The sequence below is a fragment of the Passer domesticus genome, chromosome 3, assembly GCF_036417665.1.
Source record: "Passer domesticus isolate bPasDom1 chromosome 3, bPasDom1.hap1, whole genome shotgun sequence".
Lineage (NCBI taxonomy): Eukaryota > Metazoa > Chordata > Aves > Passeriformes > Passeridae > Passer > Passer domesticus.
The window spans coordinates 7286552-7309798 of NC_087476.1; the positions used below are offsets into that span (position 1 = coordinate 7286552).

The 23247-nt window shown below is 44.8% G+C and overlaps 1 protein-coding gene and 2 long non-coding RNA genes across 7 annotated transcripts in view; 1 reads left to right on the forward strand and 2 right to left on the reverse strand.

Annotated features, from left to right (window-relative positions):
* Positions 1 to 926: 926 nt before the first annotated feature.
* LOC135295913 (uncharacterized) lies at positions 927 to 4440 on the reverse strand. The gene is made up of 3 exons (XR_010357960.1): positions 4215 to 4440; positions 1435 to 2582; positions 927 to 1061 (listed from the first exon to the last, which is right to left on the reverse strand). It is a non-coding gene; the product is annotated as an uncharacterized LOC135295913 (long non-coding RNA).
* On the forward strand, positions 4441 to 7901 carry LOC135295914 (uncharacterized). 2 transcript variants are annotated; one of them, XR_010357962.1, is made up of 4 exons: positions 4441 to 4612; positions 6495 to 6671; positions 7076 to 7180; positions 7503 to 7901. It is a non-coding gene; the product is annotated as an uncharacterized LOC135295914 (long non-coding RNA). The 2 variants fall into 2 exon arrangements; XR_010357961.1 differs by lacking the exon at positions 7076 to 7180 and having other exon boundaries at positions 4449 to 4612.
* A 107-nt stretch (positions 7902 to 8008) lies between these two features.
* The window catches only part of EVA1A (eva-1 homolog A, regulator of programmed cell death), a 199366-nt gene continuing 184127 nt past the window's right edge, over positions 8009 to 23247 (reverse strand). For 2 of the 4 annotated variants that reach the window (XM_064411759.1, XM_064411760.1), the window contains 3 exons: positions 20324 to 20488; positions 16421 to 16606; positions 8009 to 9444 (listed from right to left, as the gene is read on the reverse strand). In XM_064411759.1, the coding sequence (XP_064267829.1) occupies positions 9074 to 9444; positions 16421 to 16606; positions 20324 to 20488 (722 nt within the window). In that variant the 3' untranslated portion in view covers positions 8009 to 9073. Of the gene's footprint in view, positions 9445 to 16420; positions 16610 to 20323; positions 20489 to 23247 lie in introns of all 4 variants that reach the window. The other 2 variants (XM_064411758.1, XM_064411761.1) reach the window with 2 other exon arrangements.

The window sequence follows — 23247 nt, forward strand, 5'->3', positions numbered from 1 at the left end:
ACTAGAAATGACCCAAATCAAAATGGCACATTCAGAAACTATTTAGTCCTTCATCCTTTCACTGGAGGAGACCTGTGTGGGTGTATTAGTCATAAACACTGACTGCTCTCACTGCTGCTTTTGCTTTTCAATGGCAATTTACAGTAAGGAAGTAAATATAATTAGTTCACATGCAAATGGCATCTTTCCATCCTGGAAAACTGAGCATGTTTCATTGCCAGTGTAGAAATAAGCCTGTGGTAAATCACATTCCACTGGCTGGCCATACAGCTCCACCACACCAAGAAGAAATGAGATTTTTCTTTTCTGGAAGGTAGAGATGACTTATTCCTCACCAGAAAAAGTTTTCATTGATGAAAGTGGCTCATGTTCTAGAAACAAAGTTTTTGAGGCTTGAGCTTTCATCCAAAAGAAACGAGTAACCTAGTGGAGACTGTGCCATGGCCTGTGTCACCAGGCAAGGAAGCTTCCAGAAGGAGGGTTATAGCTGGGAGGGGTTTGGAATGCCTGGATGCTGGGGAGAGGGACCTGGGAATCAGGGTGCCTAGATTCAGGAAGTTCTCTGTTTCTCAGACCTCTCCTCCCCTCCCCTCTCCTCTGAGCCAGGGTCCATTCCCTGGTGGCCCCAGCCCTCAGGAAGTGATTTGGGGAGAGGCTCCTCCTCACCAGCCCCATCCCTGCTTGTGCTGCTGGTGTTTGCACAAGGGACCACTACCCCGGCACTGCAGCCCAGGAAACATCAGGGGAGTCTCAGAAGCACTCCAAGATTGTGGGTGGCAGCTTTCAGGGTCTTGTCAGACAGCATTAAAGCTTCCCTGGCAGGAAAAGCATCCTTGTGGCATTCACATTTTCTGAAAAATCCCTTCACCCAGGGTTTTTCTCCTGGGAAGCTGAGACGCCTCCAAGAAAAAGGAAAACAATATTATCTCATTTGCTTCTCCTGTGTTTTACTCATCTGGAATGTGTTTGGAGATTGTTTACCCACAGGTGATTGTTTCATTGGCTTCTGCTGTGAGTTGTTTTCACTCTTTGGTCAACCAGTGCCAGGCTGTGTCGAGACTCTGGAAAGAGTAATGAGTTTTCATTATTTTTTTTTTTTAGCATTCTGTGAGTATCCTTTCTGTATTCTTTAGTATAGTTTAGTGTAGTATTCTTTAATATAATTCAGTATCATAAAATAATAAATTAGCCTTCTGAGAACCTGGAGTCAGATTCATCATTCCTTCCTGCCACAAGGGTCCCTGCAAATACAATACATCCTCTGGAGCTGCTGTTTGGGGAAATGTATTGTCTTCAAGGCACTATCAGTTGCAATTACTTTTTCTGTTTTTTCAGTTAGTTCTCAGAAGAAAACTTGTCATTGCCAGACCACTTCCAGTTCCAGGGGAAAAATCCTGCATTGGTTTGGATGCAAATTCACCCTATTTGACTCACATTGGTTTGCTTGATCCCTCTTGAACTTTTTCTCTTAAACTGTCCTTTTAAAAGATGCCAGGAATGCACAGATATATTACTGGTGCTGTAATCACTTTGGGAGCTGGGACACCCAGGAGAGCTGTGGCCTGAAACAGCAACACTCAGAGGGGTCCAGTTGGGTCTGTTACTTCAGAGCAGCCAGCAAAGAAAGAAATTAATACAAAGAACAGTTCTGAAAAACCATCAGATGCCTCTGAACTCTGCTGATCATGGGTGGTCTAGAGGCTTCAAAAATGCAGGAGGAAAGAGAACTACTTCTGTCCCTTCTAAACAATCCATTCATTTAAAAAGTCCCCTCACACCAGAAATGAGGAGAGGACCATTCGTCATAAAAAGGAATTTCAAAGACTTTTACAAGAAATGGAATGCACAAATTACTGCCTTTTCAAAAGCCAAAGGATGTTTTTCCAGCATGGCACCACATTCCCAGAAAGTGCCATGGGGAGTTTTGGTTTCACTCATGATACAGAGTAACTTCAGACTCCAAACACCACCAGAAAATAAACACACCAAGGGAATGCTCTGGCAGAAACTGCAAAGATACCTTTTCATTTAGATGTCCCATTTCAGGGCTTTTAAATGCCAATTTCCATCACATCCTTATAGCTTATATTTCTTCATGAAGTCATAATGAAAAGGGAGAGGTGTTTTCTTACAGCTCAAAGAAAGAAACTTGACTTTTTCCCCCATCTGCTGTCACTCTTTGTCCTCAGAAAGTTTTTGCTCCAGAAACATAAACTTATTATGAAGGAGAAGTGATTGAAGCTCTCAGGAGGTGCCAAAGGGGCAATGACTGCATTTGGCAAAGGACACAAAGCCTTGGCAGAAACAGGTTCCCCCCAAGACTGCATTTCCCTTCTCAAGCTCTGAGGATTTCCTCTCCTTCTCAGCCACCCAGCTTTTCTCAGACAATGTCCTTTGACAGAAAAACTATCCCAATCCAGGTTTTCAATTTTTTTCCCTTCCACCACCCCTGCCCCCAATGCACATATTTTTCAACAGAAAAGTGGCAGATGAACTATTGAAAGCCAAGGTCCATCCCAGTGGCATAATTCAATGTTTTCTCAGCAGCTGGCAAAAAACAGGTAGCACAGGACCCCAGCCACCTAGGAAAAGTAAAAGACAAAAAGTCAGTCACAGGAATGTGGTCTGCCACATATTACAGCCCTGGCCAAAGCTGGGTAATCAAGGGGTGAAATGGGATGAGGACTCTAAGAGGTTGCTGAGCAAAGGAGTAATATAGGAGGGACTAGGACATGTAAAATTAAAAATGCTTCATAAGAATGGTGGATTGGGCACTAGGACAGTAGCATACTCCTCCCCACTGATTAGAAGTTCCTCTAGCAGTACAGTTGATAAGAAAAGGTCACATACTCTTTGGAGAACTCTCTTTTAAAATTAATGCCTTTAAATCAAAAAGAATAAAAATCCACACAGAAATATTTTTCCAAGCACTTTATTTAGATTCTGTTATTCTAGAATGAAATAAAAAAAAACACACTTGGATTTGCTTAGACTTTGGGAGGGATCCTGAGGCTTTAGTTTTACCAATTAATTTTTTCATTAGGGTAGAAGGGGAGGATACAAAGCAAGTGTAACAAAACATAAAATCAGGTGGTGAATTTCTGGAATTAAAAATGTATTCATATTGGTGAAGGCTCTCAGCCTAGGAGGAGCAGCAGAGGTCACTTGGTCTGTTCAGCCTGGAGGAGACTGAGGTGAGACCTCACTTCACTTACAACTTCCTTGTGAGGGGAAGAGGAGGGGCAGGCATCTCTGCTCCATGGTGACAGTGACAGGACCCAAGGGAGTGGCCTGAAGTTGTGTCAGGGGATGTTTAGGGTGGACATTGGGAAAAGGTTCTTCACCCAGAGGGTGGCTGGGCACTGAACAGGCTCCCCAGGGCAGCGGTCACAGCACCAGCCTGACAGACCTCAGTTTGGACAATGCTGTCAGGCACAGGGTGTGACTTGTGGGGTGTGCAGAGCCAGGATTGGGACTTGATGATCCTTCAGTCCCTTGCAACTCAAGATATTGATATCATTCTATGACTTTGGAATGTTTTCTGGATGATTCTGACAGGCCTGAGTGGTTTGGGAAGCAGCCACATAGTGCAAGTGCACAGGTGCAGTGTGGAGCCATCACTGACACAAACATGTAGGTGAGCAACTTACCACCAGTCTACTCCCACCCCCCAAATTAGTGTCTTCTCCAGCAGACACCTAGCTTAGCACCAAAAATATCAGACTGCCCCTCATGTCCCTCAGGACCTGGTTCCAGAGGAGCAGGCCAGGAAACCTTGCCATTTTTGGCAGGTTGCAGTAGCAGTGGGGGTGTCACATTTGCCTGGCCATGCTCATGGTCCTGACCCTAGTGCCCCAGTACTGTGTCAACAGCCTTTGTCATCGAAGAGTTGCCCCTTTCCCCTGGCTCCTGGTGAACCCTCAGCACCAGGGAGGCTTGTTTGAGGGTTACAGGTGGGGTACATCAGCAGCAGGAGTCCCCTGTCCCTCACTCCCAATCATCCAGGGGTCTGATCAGAGGTTCAGTGTGGAGCACATTGGTGCAGCACCTCCCTCATTCCAGAGACCTTCCTGAGCTCCCCACCAGTGATCAGACAGAGGGAAAAGAGAATCAGTGTTGGCATCCATTAAACGTGTCTCTGGAGGTATTCTGTCCATATTTCCAGGAACCTGAAGAAGGAATGTATCTTATCCCTCCCCTCAGCAAACACAGACCTCCCAAGGGAAATCATGGGCCAGTTGCACTCCAGTTTGTTTTGAGGACAAAGCCATCCATCCTTCTGGAGAGATCCACCTGGGGAACTGGCTGGCTCTCATGATATGAGCAAGTGTACCCCTAGAGTAGCAGTGGCACACACCCCTCCAAGCAGATTCCATGGTGATGACACACATCATTCCCAGTGACATCACCCCAGTGCCCCAGGCTCCCTGGTGCAATAATCCAAATGGTGACATTACATCACTGTCACTGGAATAGATCCATTCAGTGCCCAGCAACTGAAAACCTCCAAAGCAACTGATTTGCCTAAATATTTGTTTAAATACTACTAAACCACCACATCACTCAGAGCAAGAAGCACCTTCAGCTCAGGGGTGTAGGAAAGCAAACAATGGTGAGCTGCCCTGTGAGGAACCAAAACCTTTTCTGCCTTTTTGATTGGTTGTGTTTAACTGAGAGTCCTTGAGACAACTGCAAAAAATAGAGGAAATTGTGTGAAGGAGCAAGCTGCACCACTTCTAATGAGTGTACAAGCAAAGGCAAGCAACATTGGGAATTATTTTTTTGGGGTATCTAAGGACAGTAGAAATTCAGATCAGCTTATTAAAACTTCACTGTGAAGAAACCTCCACGATGATTCTTAGCAAAAGGATTTCTGGGCCAGTCTTAGATGATTAATTGCTTGTGACACCTCCAGAAACTTGAGATGCTCCATGCAGCACAAGAGGAAATTCAGATTCCCTGCAGCACCACAGGCATATGCTGTACATCCTGGCAGGACCATGGCTCAGGGAGCTCATTCTATTTGTGTAGCCCCTGGGGTCCTGGCAAGGATGGCAGGCAAGGGGTTAAGTAGTGGCACTGTGGTTTCTGGAAAGGAAAGGCATGCCTCATTAACCAGCTGGAATTCATCGAGGGTATGAACACCAGGGTGGACATGGGAAAGGCAGCAAACACCATATTACTGAGATTTTCAGGGTACATTGAACACAGGTCCACAAAGGAAGTAAGTGCCGATGGCCGGATGGTGGCAGGAGGGGAAACAGCCCTGAGAAATCAGTGACCATGGGAAGAGAGCAGGAGAGCAGGGTGGGGGTCTGGCTGGAGCAACCTTCACTCTGCCACCTCTCCCTGCACAGCCATGGCTTCTGCAACCAGCCCCATCTGCCCCACCAGGCAGGAGGATAATGAACGTGCAGTCGAGGCTCTGAAAGCCTGACTCATCTCTTCCACGTGCTCATCTGCTCCCAGGAGTGCAACCCTCAGATTTCCAACCCGTCACACTCATTCACTAAGCTAACATGGTACAACTGCATGGCTCTCTTGTTACTAATCCAAGTATCCTGCAGTTGCAAGAGGTGTGGAAGCGTCCAGCACAGGCACTTCACTGTTCACTGCCTCAAGCCTTGGCTCCAGCAGGTGGCACGTGGCAAATGCACCCCTTTAAATATAATGTCATGTTCATCCCTCTATGATCAGCTTCAAGTCCAGGATTGCTCTGTTATCCTGTTATAAAATTCTAAAGTTAAACTGAGGCACAAAAACCAGATCCACATTGAAAATGAATTCAGCATCTCTTCACCCAAAATGTAAATTAGGAATTTCATTCAGAAAACGGGAAAAAAATTATTTCAACTCCTTTATCTGTCCTGGGGAATTTGAAGAGTGTTATTCTGGAAATAATATTTCATTTAAATGTAAGAAATTAATTAAGCATGGAAATAGGAGATCAGAGCTATACATAACCTCCTACAAGAGGGATTCACAGTAGGCTTGTAGAAAAGCAATTGTTCCCTGCTCCCTGGCTCTGTATTTTAATGTTCACATGACACATTGGGCACAACACAGAAGGTAGAAACCAGAGAAGTCCAAACCTCTGTATGCTTAAGATATTCTTTTTCAGGGTAAGAAATACAGATTTTACCCCACCTCCAGTGAATCCAGTCCTTCCATACTCCAGGTGACTGGTTTTGCTCCATTGCTAGAGATAAAGACAAACCATCAAACTCTTGCCCCATGAATTTTGACTGTGTTTTGTCCCTCAGACAAACTATTGAGCACTTCTGAGACAAATCAAGAAATATCTACCTTAATTAAAGATATTACGACTTAAAGTTTTTTCCACAGCTCAAAGGATTGCAGTTTTTCTTTTTCTTTAGTCAAAGTTTTCTTAGAAATGCAAGTCCCTGAGACAAAATTGGAGCTAGAAAGTACATTAAGGTATTGCTCATGGAGTAAAAACAGTGAGACTACTTGTATTGCATTTTTTTACCTAGGGCAAGGCTGTGATGGGCTTGTCTGCTCAACCCTGCTCCTTTTTATTTCAAACTTCATCTGGAAGATTTACAGCAGCACTAGCAATGCTAAGGGAGGACTGTTCATCCATTTGCAACTCAAGTTTGGCTGTGATTTACATTTGAAGCAGATATTTTAATCCCACAGTTGCATATCAGGTATACTTAGATTTACCATAGTTGTTCTTTCCTCTGGTCAAACAAAAAGTCATTTGGGAAAATCATACACATAAATGCATTCATTTATAACATTTTTAAAACCAGTTTTGAAAGCTATGTCCCAGGACAGAGCATTCTAAATCTGAAAAAATGCTGTCCTTGAATCACCAGGGTGGAGGAACTGTATCACTGTAGGGGAAAACACATGGCAAACAGAACTGACCCCACTGACCTCACCCTGTCTTTGCTCCTCAACACCCTCAGCAGAGTGTGTTCAACATTCCAGCTAAAGCACCTGGCAATGCATCAGGGCTTGGGACCTGCCTCCTGCTTTATTTCTACATATTAGATGCGAAAATTACATTCCATTCCAACACTGAGCCTTTCCATTCAAATCTTCACAGGACCAGACCCAGAATCACTCCACAGTGCTCAGATTGCCTTCCCCGGTGAAGCCACCCCTCACCAGGCAGCCTGACCTCAGACAGTGCCAGTGCCACCAGCTGCAGGTACTCAGCTTTGCTCGCAGCCTGCAAGAGCCATGAGGAGTTTTGTGGGCACTCCCAACCAGCTTTCCATCAAGGGAAAAGCCCCAGTGATCCCAAAGAGTGCCAAGAAGCCCCCATGTGCCAGGGGCCTGTCCCACCATGCAGCTGTTTGGCACAGCACACCATCCCTTATAACATCCTCAGTCATCTTGTGGGCAGGTCCACCCATTTCCATCTCTCCTTAAAGCTTGGGAAAAGCTCTGGGTAGTCAGAGTTTTTGATCTTTATTTTCCTTGCAAAGCCTAAAGATTCTGGAACTAATATTTCCCTGCCTAAATGACAGAGGAGCAGACCCCAAAGCCATGCAGGCTACAGCAACACCCTGCAAATGTGAGAAACACCAAGTGCTTCAGCTGAGGTGATGTGAACTGTGGCTTGGGGAGTGAAGAGGATGGAGATATCCCAGTGACAACTCCAGGGTACTACTGAAGAAGCACTAAAACATTGCACCTTTTCTTCCACACTTCTTTTTGTTTGTTTGTTTGTTTAGTTCATTCAACATTTGCTTCTGGCCCAGGTATGATGTGAGCATGGGGCACAGACTCAAAGCATGATAAAATCACGTAATGAAATCATGTTGAGGTGACCCCTTGAGTAACCAACACATTGCTCAGCTCTCCTGCCAATGTGCACCACAGAAGTTGATAGATGGGCTGCAGCCAAAAAGAAAAGGTGCTGCCACTTCCCTGCATGCAGAAACATCAACATTGATTGCTTGCAGAGGTGTGCTACTCTTCCAAAGATCTCCCTCAAGCAACACCTATGCCAAAAGTGAGGATGCAAATTCAATTGTATTGAAGCAAACCAGAGTTTATTTAGCATTTATTACCCATTTTGTTGTCAGACATGGCTTCTTCTGTGTTGGTTTTCCTCTGGTAAACACAGAATTTTTTTTAATTTTATTTTTTTAATAAAATATATAAAACATTGTGCATTGCTATCCATAGGAAAACTGTAGTTTAACAACAATAACAACAACAAAAAAAGAATAAGGCACATTCCTGTGCAGCATCTTCAAATATATATATATATATTTAAAACAAAAAGAAAACTTTTTTTCAACCTCTTTGAGGTTGTTAACTTCTCACTAGTGACTGACACATCTCTTATGTTACCAGAATTTCACTGTTGGAGATGGGTTGGGTTGTGTTTGACCGGGGCCAGTAGGGAGAGCAGACTCAAAAAAATAATAGGATTTTATCCCTGAGGTGTCAGTAAAAAAACTAAATGTTCCCATTGAAAAGGAAGATGAAAAGACAGCCATAAATAACTGAACACACTATGGCAAACATCCAAGCACCGAGATGATTTCACGATGGAAGAATCCCCCTCCCTCCCATCCCCCAGTTCTTAACAAGTCCTATTTGCTGTTGGGTTTTAATTAGGTTAATCTCGTGGCTTCTGAAGTCACAAGACAATCGGTCAGGATGCACCTCCCCCAAATCATCTTTCCAGAGTTGTCATTTTGTTCACAATTCTCCCACAGTCCTCGGAAAAGGGAAACCAAAAAATCCTAAATGGAGACGTCCAGCCAAGAAAGGAGCATTTGCACCATGGTGTGCCCAGTGCCACATCCCACGTGGGGGAGCTGCCAATGCCTCCTCCCTGCCTGCTACTCGGAAATGGACTTGGCAATCACTTTGTTGAATCCAGAAAGCGTCTGGGAACAGGGTTGATGCCGATATGTCAGGGAGAGAGAGAGATGGGGAATCATCACGGCTGTCCATCCGCACCGCTCCAGGTGGCACACCTGACAGAAAGGGGAGACACCCGTGTTGTGCTGTCCCCTCGCTCTCCTCTCCGAGGTGTGGGCAGCCCCGGGGAGCAGGGCAGGAGCGCTGGAGCCCTCATGGCTCAGTAGTAGCGGTTGAGGCTCCTGGTGCCGGGAATGTCGGGCTGGCCGTTCATCCAGATCTCGCGGATGATGCGCTCCCGCTCCTCCAGCCGCTGCGCCCGCTCCAGCTCCTCGGCCGAGGTGAACACGTTCATGTTCAAAGTCCTCTCGAACCTGCGGTGCCTGCGGGCAGACAGGTCCGACGTGGTGTCCGAGTCGTCGTCGCTGTCGCTGCTGTCGCTGTCGCTCTCCCGCTCCCGGGGAGGTTTTTTGGAGGAGGAGCGCTTGCAGTCCGTCCGGCAGGACACCCTGAGCACCAGGGCCAGCAGCGTCAGCACCAGTCCAATGCACACTCCGGACACGAAATACAGCGCAGCCCGCTCGGGGTTTTCTGCAGGGAGAAAGGAAATGATGGAGGAAAAGAACCCCTCAAAAACAGAACACACACGGCCCCTCCATGCACGCACCACCACAGTTTCTGGAGGGGCCGAGTTTCCAGTCTTACTTCCATGCCCTCCTGCCTCCTCCCCACAGGGCAATCAGGAATTTAAACCATGGATTTGCTGCCAAGGCATTTGTCCACATGAAGAATGAGTGTTTGCTACAGTTGTGTTTTGGAAGGGAAGGGAGCAGCCCACAGAATGAAATCTGATTCCCATGGGGCTGCTGCACAGCCTGCATCTTGCTGTCGCATCCACTGCCTTCACACCAGGCATAAGGATGATTACAAAACTTTATGTGCCCTGTGCTGTGGCCCAGCTGAAATGGGAGGCTTGGCAGCATGGCAAAAATGCACATTATTTATTCATAGACTTCATTTGCTTATCTAAGGCAAGAGTGCTGGCTCCCTGCCCAGACCACCAAAATATCTACCTGTATTCCACAGGCAGAGCTGGAGTTAGTGCACCAACAGGATGAGTCCTGCACAGCCACATTTCTGAGGTGATATAGCAAGACTCTAAAGGATCCACAATGCCTTTCAAACTAGGCCATCTTGTTTATGTACCACCTCCTTTTTTTTTCCTTTTTTTTTTTTTTTTTGGTTCATGGGACTACTTAGATGTGTAATTATGATAAATGTTGTTACTGCCATTCCCCTGGGCTGAATCATCCTGGTTTATTGGTGCACTAAATGGGTAACGATGAACTAAGCAGAAGTGTCAAGGCCAGCTCTACTCTGCAGGGTCTGCTGGGTGTCTTGAGCTCAAGGATGGAGTCAGTTCCTCAGATGAGTTTTATTCTCTTGAACCCAGAGATGGATCCACAACACTTCCGCCAGATGAGACCCTGACATTTGGCCCCAAAAGATCTCTGTAGCTAACAGGCTTCACTTCCCTGCACAGTGCTTTTAGAAGTGCCCTTTCCAGCCAATCTCCTAAAGCACAGTGTGTCAAAGGTGAACTGGAAACTATTTGGACATGCTCAAAACTCAACAGGGAAAGACCCTGCTCTAATTTCAAAGCTGGCTCTAAATTAGGAGTTAGCAATGTTCTGATCAGGGGATTGGACCTGGTGACCTGCAGAGGCCTCTTCCAACTGAAATTATTCTTTGACTCCGTGGTCAGAGCCCAAACACTTGTGCTGTTCTAAGCAGCCTGTAGTTCAGTGCCTGGAGGTGTTCATGGAGCAGCTACAGAGATGAAAGCCTTTGTGCTTTTCACTTCTCTCCCAAATGAATCTCAAAGGTGACTGATGAGCCAAGGTGGGAGAACATGTCAAGATATTCTGAAAATTGGCTAATAAATCATTAGACTAATCCAAGAGTGGTTGGTGTGGATGACATGGGGAAAAATCAGGCTGAAGATAGGACAAATAAAGATGAGGAAAGTGCAGTAGATAAATCCAAAAACAGAAAGAGGTGGACTGGCCTCCTGCAAACTCAGCTGTAATGCAAAGAACAAGCAGGAGACTGAACTGAATGTGCCAGTGGGTCCATGACAGGGGGGTAGAACTGATGGTCTTTATATGGTCTGTAAGGTATCTTCCAACCAAACATCTCTATGAAATGCTGCAGTATTGGAAGGTCAAGTGAGAGCAAAGCCACAGGCTTTAAACTAAGATATTTTGACAAATAATCAAAGGTAAAAGAGAAGACACCAGAGCAGGCAAGGAGAATGTGCCAATGGCCCCTGCAGCAGCCTGGCTGAGTGAAATCCTGCCTCCACTGGAGGCAATGGCTACTCTGAATGCAAGGGTTAGGACTCAAAACTGCAGCCTCCTTTGTGCAGTAGGAGGAAAAAGCAAAAGCTGCTGCTGCCCATCCAGTCCTATGTGAACAGTAAAGAAAAAAAAAAAATAAAGGAAAAGCAGAGTCTCTACCTGATAACACTTTTACATCCATGTGCAATTTAACTGAGGTCAGTAATCACCCAGCTCATTTTGCAGGTACCCCTAAGGGCTCTGGGTACACCTGGATCATGAGATTGTGAGCAAAGGAGCAGAACTGGGGTGTTTGTACTGGAAGGCACTGGGTGCAGCCTGCCTTGGCTCTGCCTGGCTGAGAGGATGCCATGAACACTTCCCTGAGCACCACATCCTGCACACACATGGGTTTGATTTGGTTGCATTAGTTCCACTGCCTGCTCCTTTAGAGCAACTCATAAAAAAGCATAGATTGGAGCCTGAGACACAGACACATGTGGATTCTCTGACCCCACTTTTGCCCTTGCCTTGCCTTTCTCCTCCACACTCCTTTTTCCATGCTACTGTATCCAGTTCATGAGCAATTTTACCTCCATTGCTACTTAAGCAACCATTTTTCTTCCCCTGCTTGTGCTCGTCTGTGCAGCCCTTCATGCAGTGCAAGAGCTGTAATTGAATTTTTGGGCTCCAGTGGCATTTATGAGCTCCTACAGCTACTCTGTCAACATCTGAGACACTGTCTGGACTTCCTCACGGAGATGTAACCCTGTGTTCAGCTGCAGCCTTGACATTTATCATACATACAATCCACTTGCACAGCAGCATCTCTTTTTTTTTTTTTTTCACATCAGAAAGAGCAACCTAAGCTAAAAACCACAGCCTCTGCTTTTTCTCACTTAAAGTAGCCAAATCAGCAATAAGAGCTGATTTGAGAGCCTAACCCACTGCATGTTCTACTTGCAAAGACCAAAACCAGGCACCTTCTTCAGCAAATGGATGCTCAGCACCTTCCAAAAGCTCGAAGGTGGCCCAGATTCATCACACCAACAGTGAAGTTTCTCAAAACACTCACTATACTTGGAAAAAAGTTCTTTAAAAGTGTATGGACATGAGTACCAGGAGTTAGCACAATTTTGATATGCATTCTTGTGTGTGTATATACACTCATTAAAACATGGATTTTGACCACTGAAGCTTTTTATTCCAATGTTGTAGATGACAGCTCCAAGCTTCCAGCAGAACCCAGTTTCTGCCAGTCTCTTTGGCTGGGGCTACCTTTCTCCTTCCATGTTTTTCTCTCTCTGGACTGGAAGCATTGATAAAAATGTCACTGATTCAAGCCTAAAATTAGTCCAGGCAGACAAAAGATATATGCTCTACATAACCCTCTACACAAAAGCCACCATTTTCTAGGCACTCAAACTGGACAAAAAAAATAAAAACACATTTTATTTTATTTTTCCAACCAAACCAGCAGCAATTACAGAGCTTGTTTCCTGAGGGCTAACAATCTGCTGGGAGCATCAGCGCAGACTGCCATTAATTCCCCAGGAAATGCCCCAGGCCGAGGCTGTTATTGCTATTATAATAAATTGTTTCAATAAATAAAAAACAATCTAGGCATTAACGCTGCTGGCTTCCTGTAATGGCTTCATGCATTCTGAAACCTCAGTGGGGAGGAAAATTTCAGAGGGCCCCCAGTAAAAGGTTCAGCATTAAGCATGGCCAGACAAACAGTAGGAGCAATATCTTCCAGGGAATTTGCAGTCAGCCCCACAGGCTGCCGAAATCCCCTGATAGAACAGAGGAAGCTCTCCAGGAGCTCCTTATTAATAAGGCTCAGGCCAAGCAGTCTAAAATTTGGAATGATCTCCCCTGGGCTGTATTTTGGAAGCCCCTTGTTAATAACTTGGCAGCAAAGCTTTGCTTATGAAAGAAGAATAAAACAGGAATTTGTGGAGGTTTCCCTCCAACTGCTTCATCCTAAATGCAGTGACAAAATTGGGATAAGTCTCCTGTCCAAAAGGAGGCACTGGAAGAGCTCGGATACATTTTGAATGTTTAATATTTTTATAACCACGAGGGACATTTCTGGTCTTGCTGATAGCCTGTGACTGCAAAGACAGTTCCAGCTGTCACTGAGGAACAGGTCCACAATAAATAACAGTTTGTAGGCAGAAAGAGCCTCTAATTAAAAACCTAATTTTATAAAGAAAATCAGCTTTCAAATAAAGGGTGTCTTAGTCTTTTGCAAGACTGAACTCTAAATAATATTTATTTGTTGGATCAGCTACTAATTTCATTCCTTATTGACATTATTCACACTTTTATCCTGTTCCTGAAGAAATAGGTTCTGGAATCTGGGATGAGACTGACACCTAACTGTACCTCACCATGATAGCTGCAAATCAGGACTCTTTTCCTTCCTACTGTGATTTTTACTGTTCAGTTGCCCATAGGAACATTCCCAGCTCTTATGTGGGAACATCAGTCCAAAAGAAGGTGGAAATGAGCACAGAGGCTTTTGCCAATACTGGCACTTCTCTGTGCACTTCAAGACTCTACATGTGTGAGTGACTGAATCTGCAGACTCTTCACCTGCAGCTGCCCACCCAAAACTGCAATTTTGTGCAGAAAATGTGAACACCATTGAACACAAAAAGAATTCCACTATTTGTGGATGCTCTCCCTAGGCTAAGAAACACCCCACTGCCAGGAGAGAGGAAAGACAGTAAAGAGGATCATCCTTTCAAGCCTGCACTTTACCCATGAAATAGCAAAAACCCACAGCTTAATTTCCCTGCAGTGGATCTGAGGGTATCTACCACCCTCTGCCCCAAGAGAAAAAACACTTTTTTATATTGCCCCTGCCTATTTACAAATTTCTTTTACAAACTCCTATTCTGAGACAACTCATCAGCATGGGGAAGCCCTGAATGCAGCACTTTCAGTCTGCAGAGAGCACCTGAGGGACATTTTCAGTGTCATGGAACAGAGCAGTTCCTGCACTGCTGTTTCTCTTTGGGACCAGAGCTGTGGTCAGAAGCAGTGGGAAGATGTGTGACCCAGAACCAGCCCTCCCTGACTGCTCAATACCTTGACTTTCCTGAGCCACTATAATGGATCCTCTATGGACATCAGCTGTGGCTTGAGCTGCCTTCAGGGCTCCAAACTCAGGCAGCCCCCCCCCAAAAAAACAAAACTCCAACTGTTCTGCTGTTCAAAATATGCACTATGAAGAGGGATGGCTTGGCAGTGCTCTAGTTTCATGTAAATTATATTTGCGCCCTGTGACACAGTTTGTCTTTGAAGTCATAAGATAAAACATCTCCATGCTCACATATAACAAAATAAATCATGACAAATCCATCATTTCCACTAAAAGCAGAGGCTAAATTACATGCAGCAGATAAAGATGGTTTAGGACATCTGCTGTTTCAATCCAGGAGTCAGTCATCAAATATTTTTATAATAAATAACAAGCTGGACATATATGTCACTGAGACTGAAACCCACCTAACAGCCACGGTGAGGAACATGGGAACCAGCTGATCTTTAAGGGCTCTTCCAACCTAAAACATTCTATTGTTCCATGATACATTGGAAAACACAAGCAACCAAGTCCTGAACTCAGCACGTGAAACCAAAGTTTTGAGGTCTGAGTTTACCTCTTTGACATCCAGTGAACGTGAACATAACTCAAGGAAACCACAAGAAGAGAGGGCAGAAAAATCTCACAGCAGCAGGACAGTTAAAGTTGTTTGTGCTGCAGTAAAATCTGGAGGCTCCTGCCAAGGCTGACACCTTGTGACAGGGATGAACCAAGACCTTGTGCCCTAAAACCAACATAGGGTCAAAGAGCTCTGCTGTGGGCAGTGGAAGCAAAGTCCACGGAGCATTGTCAGCAGCCCTGAATCACAGTCCCAAATATCCTACACTTTTCTCTTCCCATTACTGTTCAAATGGGGAACACAATATTAACAGCATTTTGTTTTATAGTAGAGATGGGAAGGTAGGTATTCTCATGTTAAAAAAATGGTAGCTGTAGGTAATGGGGAAGGAGTGGGATAGACAGAAGACTCCTTTTAAGCTTGTTTGTTTAACTTTTCCTTGGAGATACCTGTGCAAGAAAACAAATCTATCCTACTCAGCTATCTTCTGTGAAGAACATTACTAATTCCACTTAATCTGCCTGACTCTGAGGGCTGTCATGAAAAAATGCATCCTGATGACAGCACTGGATGTATAGAAGAGCAGAAATTTGTATAACCCTTCATGGTCCTTTTAGAAGAATCCTTCAGTAAATAATCTGCAGAAACACTCTCACTAATCTACTCAGGAGCTCCAAAGTGCAAAGCCCAAGTTAGCTACTTCAAATCCAAATACTTGGATTAGCAGCATGGGGGCATCTCAGCAAGACCAAGAGCATGGCACCAAGAATGCACAGTGTTTAATGAATTAGAAAGACTGAATTAGCTGTCAGACATGAAAAAGTAGCTCACAAATACTGGAGTTTTAATTAATATAGCCTTGAACACTTCCAGGAATGGGGCAGCCACAACCTCTCTGGGCCATCTGTGCCAGAGTCTCACCATCCTCACAGTAAAGAATTTCTTCCTAATGTCTAATCTAAACCCACTCTGTTGCAGTTTAAAGGCATTCCCCCTGGTTCTCACTTTTCTTTCACCTTGTGAATTTTTTTAGAAGACTGCTCCCCCGTTACTTGAAAGATACACGTGGGTGAAAGATAAACTGTGATCCAAGGAAATCTTACTCTAAAGTAGATTTAAATATACAATTAAGTAGACTCTCAAGTCACTTCATCTTCACACTTCTACTGAAGATAAGCCAAATTCTCTTAAGCAGTGTAAAGATTTGAGTGCTGCTTATTTTCCAAATTACAGGACAACAAACTTGCCTCCCTAATGAGCCAGGCTTTGATCTCCAGGAAAATGAAGCATTAGGAATAATACCACATGTAAGATTCCGTTGTGTTTAACTCCAGATGAGAGCAGACCCAGTGGAAAGCAGTGCACAATAAACTCTGTTTTACTCTGTCTGCTAGGGCTGCCCCGGTCAGGCCTTTCAAGGGAGAATTCACTGAGAGAAGAATGAAATACACAAACAGCTCAGAGAGGCAGATTTAGCCCCAGGTGACTGTGAAAGGAGGGTCTACAAAAAGCTTGCGGGAGCCCAGGGAGGTGTGAGCCAGCAGACACAAGTACCTGTGATGAAGGCATAGGCTGCCAGGATGTTGCTGAGCAGGGCCATCTCCGTGCCGACGCCCACGGGCTCCATGCTGCTGCTGCTGCTGCTGCTGCTGAGCCCCGGCGCTTCTGTCTCATCCACGGGGAGCAGGAGGGGGGTGTTGTCTACAGGGTAGAAAGTGGCTGACCTCCCCTTCTTCTTCTCTGCTTTGACACAGAAAGAGAGTGAGGAGTGAGGAAAGTAGAACGTGACCCAGCCCTACGCTGCCTTATCCCCATCTGTGTTCAGAAATCTGGAGCTGCTCGACAGGGAGCCACTCAAATTTGTCCCTTTTTGGGGGGTAACTAAAGCTTCTCAAGCAGCTCCAGCTGAGCACATACCCCATCTGCATCCAGGCATCATCATCTCTCCCCCATCTCCTGCTCTTTCATGTCACCACTTAGACACACCCACCTATGCTACAGCAAATATATAATCAGGTTTCTTTAATGTAAATCAAAGGAGCCTTTATCAACAGTGGGTTCAGCTAAGCTTGTAAGGAGGACTGGAAAACACTGGCAGAGCCCACAACCCTCTGCTGGTGTGGTGCTGTAGTGATCCATCCACAGCTGGCAAACAGACGTGCTTTCTCTCCAACCTTTGTGGGGAAGGGCAGACCTGAGTTTATGACTTCCTTCAGAAGCCTGCTCATATTGTGTTTCACCCAGACAACATTTCCCCTCTGGAGAGGTGAGTGAACATGGGTTAATGATTTGATTTTATTTGTTGAAGACTAGCGCTAAGGAGGCAGTTCATTCCAGGAGGCTCAAAGAGACCCTTTCAGACCTTATCAGCTCGCTGTTGAGGGCTCCCCACACCTTGATTAGGGCAGACACCCCCACTAATCACAGAACAGTAATTGTTTTCAACACAGGAAAAAGCCAGTGCACAGGATCCAGCTCCATCATCCATGTGAGTTTTTAACTGTAGCTATTATAGATTTCCAGGCTCCCTTCTCTGGGTGTCTAGTTCTGGCCAAAAGAAAGCACCACTCTGTAAAATCACAGACTTGCACCTGGCTTCTGCTTATCTGCAGGCATTAAATTCAGGACACTGCCAGCTCCATCTCCAGTGATGCCACCAGTGCCATGCAAGCAAAGGCATTCTGTCAGGACTGGTGATGTGACATGGTCTCTGTTCCTTGGCTGCCTGATCCATCGCCTTTCCCTGCAAACCCAGCAGCACAAGACATCACATTCAGCTTCCTGCTCTGGGTGCCAGGAAGCAGCTCAGCCCAAGGAAGCAGTAACAAAAAGTGAGGGGTGTCAAAGAGAACAGGTAATACTGGATGAAGAGGGACTGAGGGCAGGAATGTGTGTGCAGTGATGCCAACTCCTAATCTGCCTCCAGGAGAACCAGCGGGGATGGATGTCCAGGTGTCACTGCGAGGGATCAGCCCCAAGGAATGTGGGCACAGCTGTACCTCTGCCACTGAATAGCTGCATGGCCTTGGGAAAGCCACGTGTTCAAGGTTACCACGGTGTTAATGACTGGACTTCAAGTGAAGTGTTTAAACATGAGTGCTTGGGTGTTATATCCCAAAGTGTAAAATATCCCAGGAGCCTTAGGAGAATAGAGGTTACTGCAGATCCCTTGTGCAAAAGGGACACAGAAGGTCCAAGGGCACATTTGGCAGGAAATCAATAGCAAGATTTCACCATTTTTTTTAGTTCAGAATTTTTTAAAATTCAGATTAACATGCCCTCTAATATCTCCTTTATCCTCCTTGTCTGGTAAATCTGCCTGTACAAGTGTTCAAATATTTTTCCCTAACGCTGTTCCAAGGAAATCCACAGATGTGGGGTAAATGTTTAACTTCTAAAAACTGAACCTAAAACTTGGATATTTCAGAGTATCTCAAGTAGCACCATGGATCAAAACTAAGGCAAGAGAATCCTGCTATTAGTTGATGGATAGCAGAGAGTCATCCAGCTCTCCCCACAGCAGACACTTGAAGCTCAATGTATTTGCTCATACACAAACATCTAAGGCACCCCAGGGTCAGGAGGACATCCAGCAGAGTTGGCAGGCATGAGAAGGGATGCAGGGGAAATGCCCACCCTTCTAGAAACCAGGTGAACACCCCGGCTGATCACAAATGACACATTTATAAGGGGGTAGCTCAATCCTGCCTGAGATGTCTCCTGACTGAGGTCTGGCTCTGAACTAGTTAATGTAAGAACCCTTCACAATCGAGGAAAATAAAGGGCACCACCAGGAAATACTCTCATACATATTTCCTATGTCAGAGTGGCACCATCTCTGTTGGATGTGGAGCAGCCCTTGTAAACCATGTGCCACAAGAGTGTCTTCAGGAGGCAGAGTAAGGGATAACTCCTCTTGAGATGTGAGATGTAAGAAGAATCCTGTTTTGGTTGGTTTTTTTTTTTTCTTTCACTTCTAACTTGTCAAATGAACAGATGCAATCAAACATGTTTTTTTAATTAATACTGGCCTGCATACACTAAACCCCAGCAAAGAGCACCACAAAACCACAGAACTGGTTTTATCATTGGCAGGATTGTACAAGCACAGACATGGAAGACAGAAAATGACTGGACTTATGCAGGAAGGAAAAAACAAACACACACAATTTCACAAGGGCCATATGTTGCTACACTGTGTGGTTCTCTGGTCTGCCATTCCCTTCAGGATCACACTGAAGATATTCCCTTTCTTCCTTGAAGACTTTTCAATGCCTAATCAGCTCACTACTACTGGTTTTCTCCTCACCACCCTTCCTTAGCTGTTGCCAGTCACTTGAACGGTTTCTCTGTGAGTTTACACCAAAGCTGAGCAAAATTCTTTGAGCCAGCAGTAAATTTGCCCAACACCCCAGTATAAACACAGGAGAGGTTATTCATGACACCAGGCTGACGTTAGCAGTTTTAACAAAAGAAATAAAACAGGAAGGGAGATTACAGAAATTTCCAAGTATTTGGGGTTTTTTTGAAACATTCTTCTAGGTTTTAATTTCAAAATGACATCTTTGTTTGAAAAGTGGTGTATATTTTGAAAGTGAATGAATAAAGTATGTGAAAACTAAACAAAAGGTGTCATTCATAGAAGTAAAATGTTTAGATGAGTGGAAATGAGTTCAGGATAGTTTTCTTGCTTAAAAGAATCTCCAAGATCACAATATTTATTTGGAGCTAACTTAAAACTCTTTTCCTTGACAGTTTTTCAGTAAAGCCTCCAAACTGACAAACCTGCTATTGCCAGTTCTTGTTTATTTGTGAATTGACTATCCAAGCTGTGGATTAACTTCGCCAGGAGTGTAGACAGAGACAAGCTCTGCTCATACCCACCCTCAAGCTGAATCTCTGGCAGCACAGACTGGGATTTCCAGTAGTGTCATAAACTATCTCCTGCATATTGGGAAACAACACAAAACCACTGAGGAACCCAGCACGTGCTCACCTGTGCTCTTCCTTTATTCATACACCACCCCTTCCTCCTACTCAGCTATCCCTAGAGATTGCTAAGATCTGACTTCATTCATATCTTTCCACTTTGCATTTTATGAAAATAGCATTGTATTTCAAAGCTCAGTTGAAAACTTCTCTGTCCCGTGAGGCAGATCTACTGTCTCTGCCCTTTTTTTTTTCTTTGCCACTAGACAGGTCTGGAAAGTATTTCTGTGATGAGTTTGGACATGCATGGCCGTGACTGCTATCCCGAGAAACCCAGTGTTCCTTGAACAGTTTCACAGTTTCACTTTAGCCAGTCGTTGGTCACATCTTGAAGCTGTCACAGCCCTTTCTGACTGTGACGTGGATGGGATTTAGGAGAAATACAGAAATCCAGACTAGAGGAGATGGAAAGGGACATTTACCACAACACTGTGAGTTTTGGGCCAACACCACAATGGTCACAGGTACCTGGGAGAGCTCGCTCTATGTAGGAAGGGGAGACATCCGAAAGGAACACGCCGTCCCTTATAACATTGGGGTCAAACACTCTTGGCTGCAGTGGGAAATGTGGCTTCTGATACCCTTGTTGACTGGTGGGTCCTGCCTGAGTTTCATGCAGAAGCTTCTTGGGAACTGAAAGAGAGGAGCAAGAAGAGCACAGTTGTTAGAGTGAGTTACTTCAGCTGGTCAGAATGAGAATTGTCACGTCATGCTACGGGCTCAGCTGATAGTTATTTATACCACGTGCAGCCCAAACAGACACTCATTTTCCACTATGATGAATGCTCTCCAATTGCCAGCATAGAGACATTCAATGAGAGAATGCTGGAAACCATAAAGTGATTAAGATGCTGTTTATTTACAATTAAGCCTTGAGACTAGGCTAAGGATCAGATTCAGATGTTCTATTTAGACACTCATCTCAGAAACTGAAATAGAGGTTAGTAAGCCAAGCTTTGGCCCCAGCTCTAAGCTTCAGAGCACTCCAGCTACAGCTTTCTGGTTCTACCATGACAGCAGGCTGGACAGGATGCCCTATAGCAATGGAAGGTATAGCTATGCCTGAAATCCTGTCTCTCTCAACCATCAAGCTGCTGGCTCAAGACTGAACACCAGATTCACAAAACCGTACTCTAGAGGATGCTGTTCATGTGAAATCATAAAGCTTAAATAATCCACCACAAATATGATTTCCTGCTGTAAGAAACCCTCCCCACCCTGTGAGATCCAAAATACACTGTTTCCCATTGAGTTGTAGGCTGTAAGATGGGAAAGGCCCATTCTCCATTCCCGCCATCCCGAGGAACACGAAGACTCAGCTAACCCCTACTGCTCTCTGTTTTGTCAGCCACAGCATGAGCAATATGCAGGTGAAATGATGGGTTAATACTTGACAGATATTTTGGACATCTCTGGTCTCTTCTTTGGACCAAAGCATGCCCTAATAACAGGAGTGTTTTCTCCTCCTTATAAGGCCAGTTCTTCAGCTGTACAACCAGGTAAAGAAATCAAAGCTGGTGTAGCTACCTCAGTGCACACCCACTGAAGGTGAATCCACACAGTGAATTCACTAATTTCCCCTGTAGGGACAAAGAATGGAGTCATGTATGGAGCTGAACCACTTCTCTTCCTCAGCCAACACCTGAGGCTATTTCAGAGCAAAGTGCTTCTCCTTACAAAGAGAAGAAATATGTATACAGGTCACTCTCTTCAGAGAGTAGAGGAATTGAGTGATGAAAGACAAAAATAAATTAAAATTTCCACAGGAGAAAGATTTATTTTTCCTGTCAGTGACTATACATTAATGCCTAGTAGACCAGCAAGACTTCAGTGTGCTTAAGACACAGACTGTTGAGCACTAGGCACAAGTTCAGTAGACCAACATGAAGTTCAAGAGAAGATCTCTGGGATGCCTATGTCCCCTTTCTCCAAGTCTAACATCACCTTCCTCTCTCATTCCAAGCAGGCTGCCCCCTCCCAGTGCCTCAGTTTCCCCAGGGCTTTGCTTGGGATCATGCTATCTCTCATCTCCACCCTCACAAGGGCGTGAAGAAGCACAATTAAAAATGCAAAGCACTTTAAGATGCTTGGCAGAAGCTTGAAGGAGAACTTGGAAAGAGGGCAACTCTGGATCAGAAAGGAAATTCCTGCCTGCCCCCTGCAGCTAATCAGCTGCCAGACTGGAACAGGAGATTTAATCACATCCATTAAATTTGCCTGCATCACCCACCACATTACTGGTGGGTGAAGTGATCCAACCGCTTTATTTACATTATGTTTGACTTGCTGTCTTTGCTGAGGTAAAGAAAATTGTAACTAGATTTACAGACTGACCTCCTGTATTAGGCTGCCAGGACATCAGCACTAAAGTTCTTGCATTATTAGAAGAGTCATGCTAGGTCAGGAAACAGACAGAAAACCCCTCAGCTTCTGAATATCAAAGAGCTGGCACTGAGGTTTCTAGTGAAACCTGAATTGGCAACAGTTGGAAGGCAGCAAAAAAACACATTCCCTGGTAGGAACCAGACAGGAATGAAGGGGATACCTGTGCCAGAGAAATATCAGAAAGTCTGGAGAGGGAGTGGGTAGAACAGAGATTATCCTGCAAACCACAGCCAGGGAGAACTGCAGCTCTGGGTGCCAAATTTGAGGCATCCAAAAGGACGAAGAGTGCATAGGGCTCAGCACCCTCCAAAAATAAAGAGTCCTATCCTGTATCAGAGACTGATAAGCATTTAAAAGACACAGGACATTTTCCTTTATACGCTTTTCACCCAAAATGCATACCAGTAATCTGTTGATAGGCATCCAGTGAAGAAAATGAAGCAAAAGACTTTCATGTTTCAGACTTATTCTTCATAAACATGCTTAACATCTGTGACTAGCACACGCTTTGGTACTTTCAAAAATTCCAAGAGGTGCTTTTCTTTGCGTCAGCAACTAGATCCCTTTAGAAGATCTAAACTAGAACTCTGGAAGCAACTTAGAGCAGCACAGGATGTCTACAGCACACAAACATGGACTTTTCCATTTCAAGGGATAATTTTTCTCTGTGGACTCCATAAACATCTCGAGTACATTTTGCCAGGAAAGGCCCATCTTTGCAAAGAGTACACAGAGAGATGGCACGCAGCAAGAGCACTGCTCTTTTTCTAGTTTATATGATGCTCAGCCGATACACAGCTTTCTTTTGATTTAGAAAGACTGTGAAATGGAAAGCATTTCTCAAGTGTAAAATACCTCACAATTTCCAGTTAGCTCCTGTGTGGCAGCCAACTCCACAAGAAAGATTAAACATCTGGTTCCTTTGAAATGCCCTCCTAAAATTCTCCAGAGAGGAGTGCATCTGACACAAAGCATGGCATGAGTTGAAGCAAAGTGTCAAGGAAAGT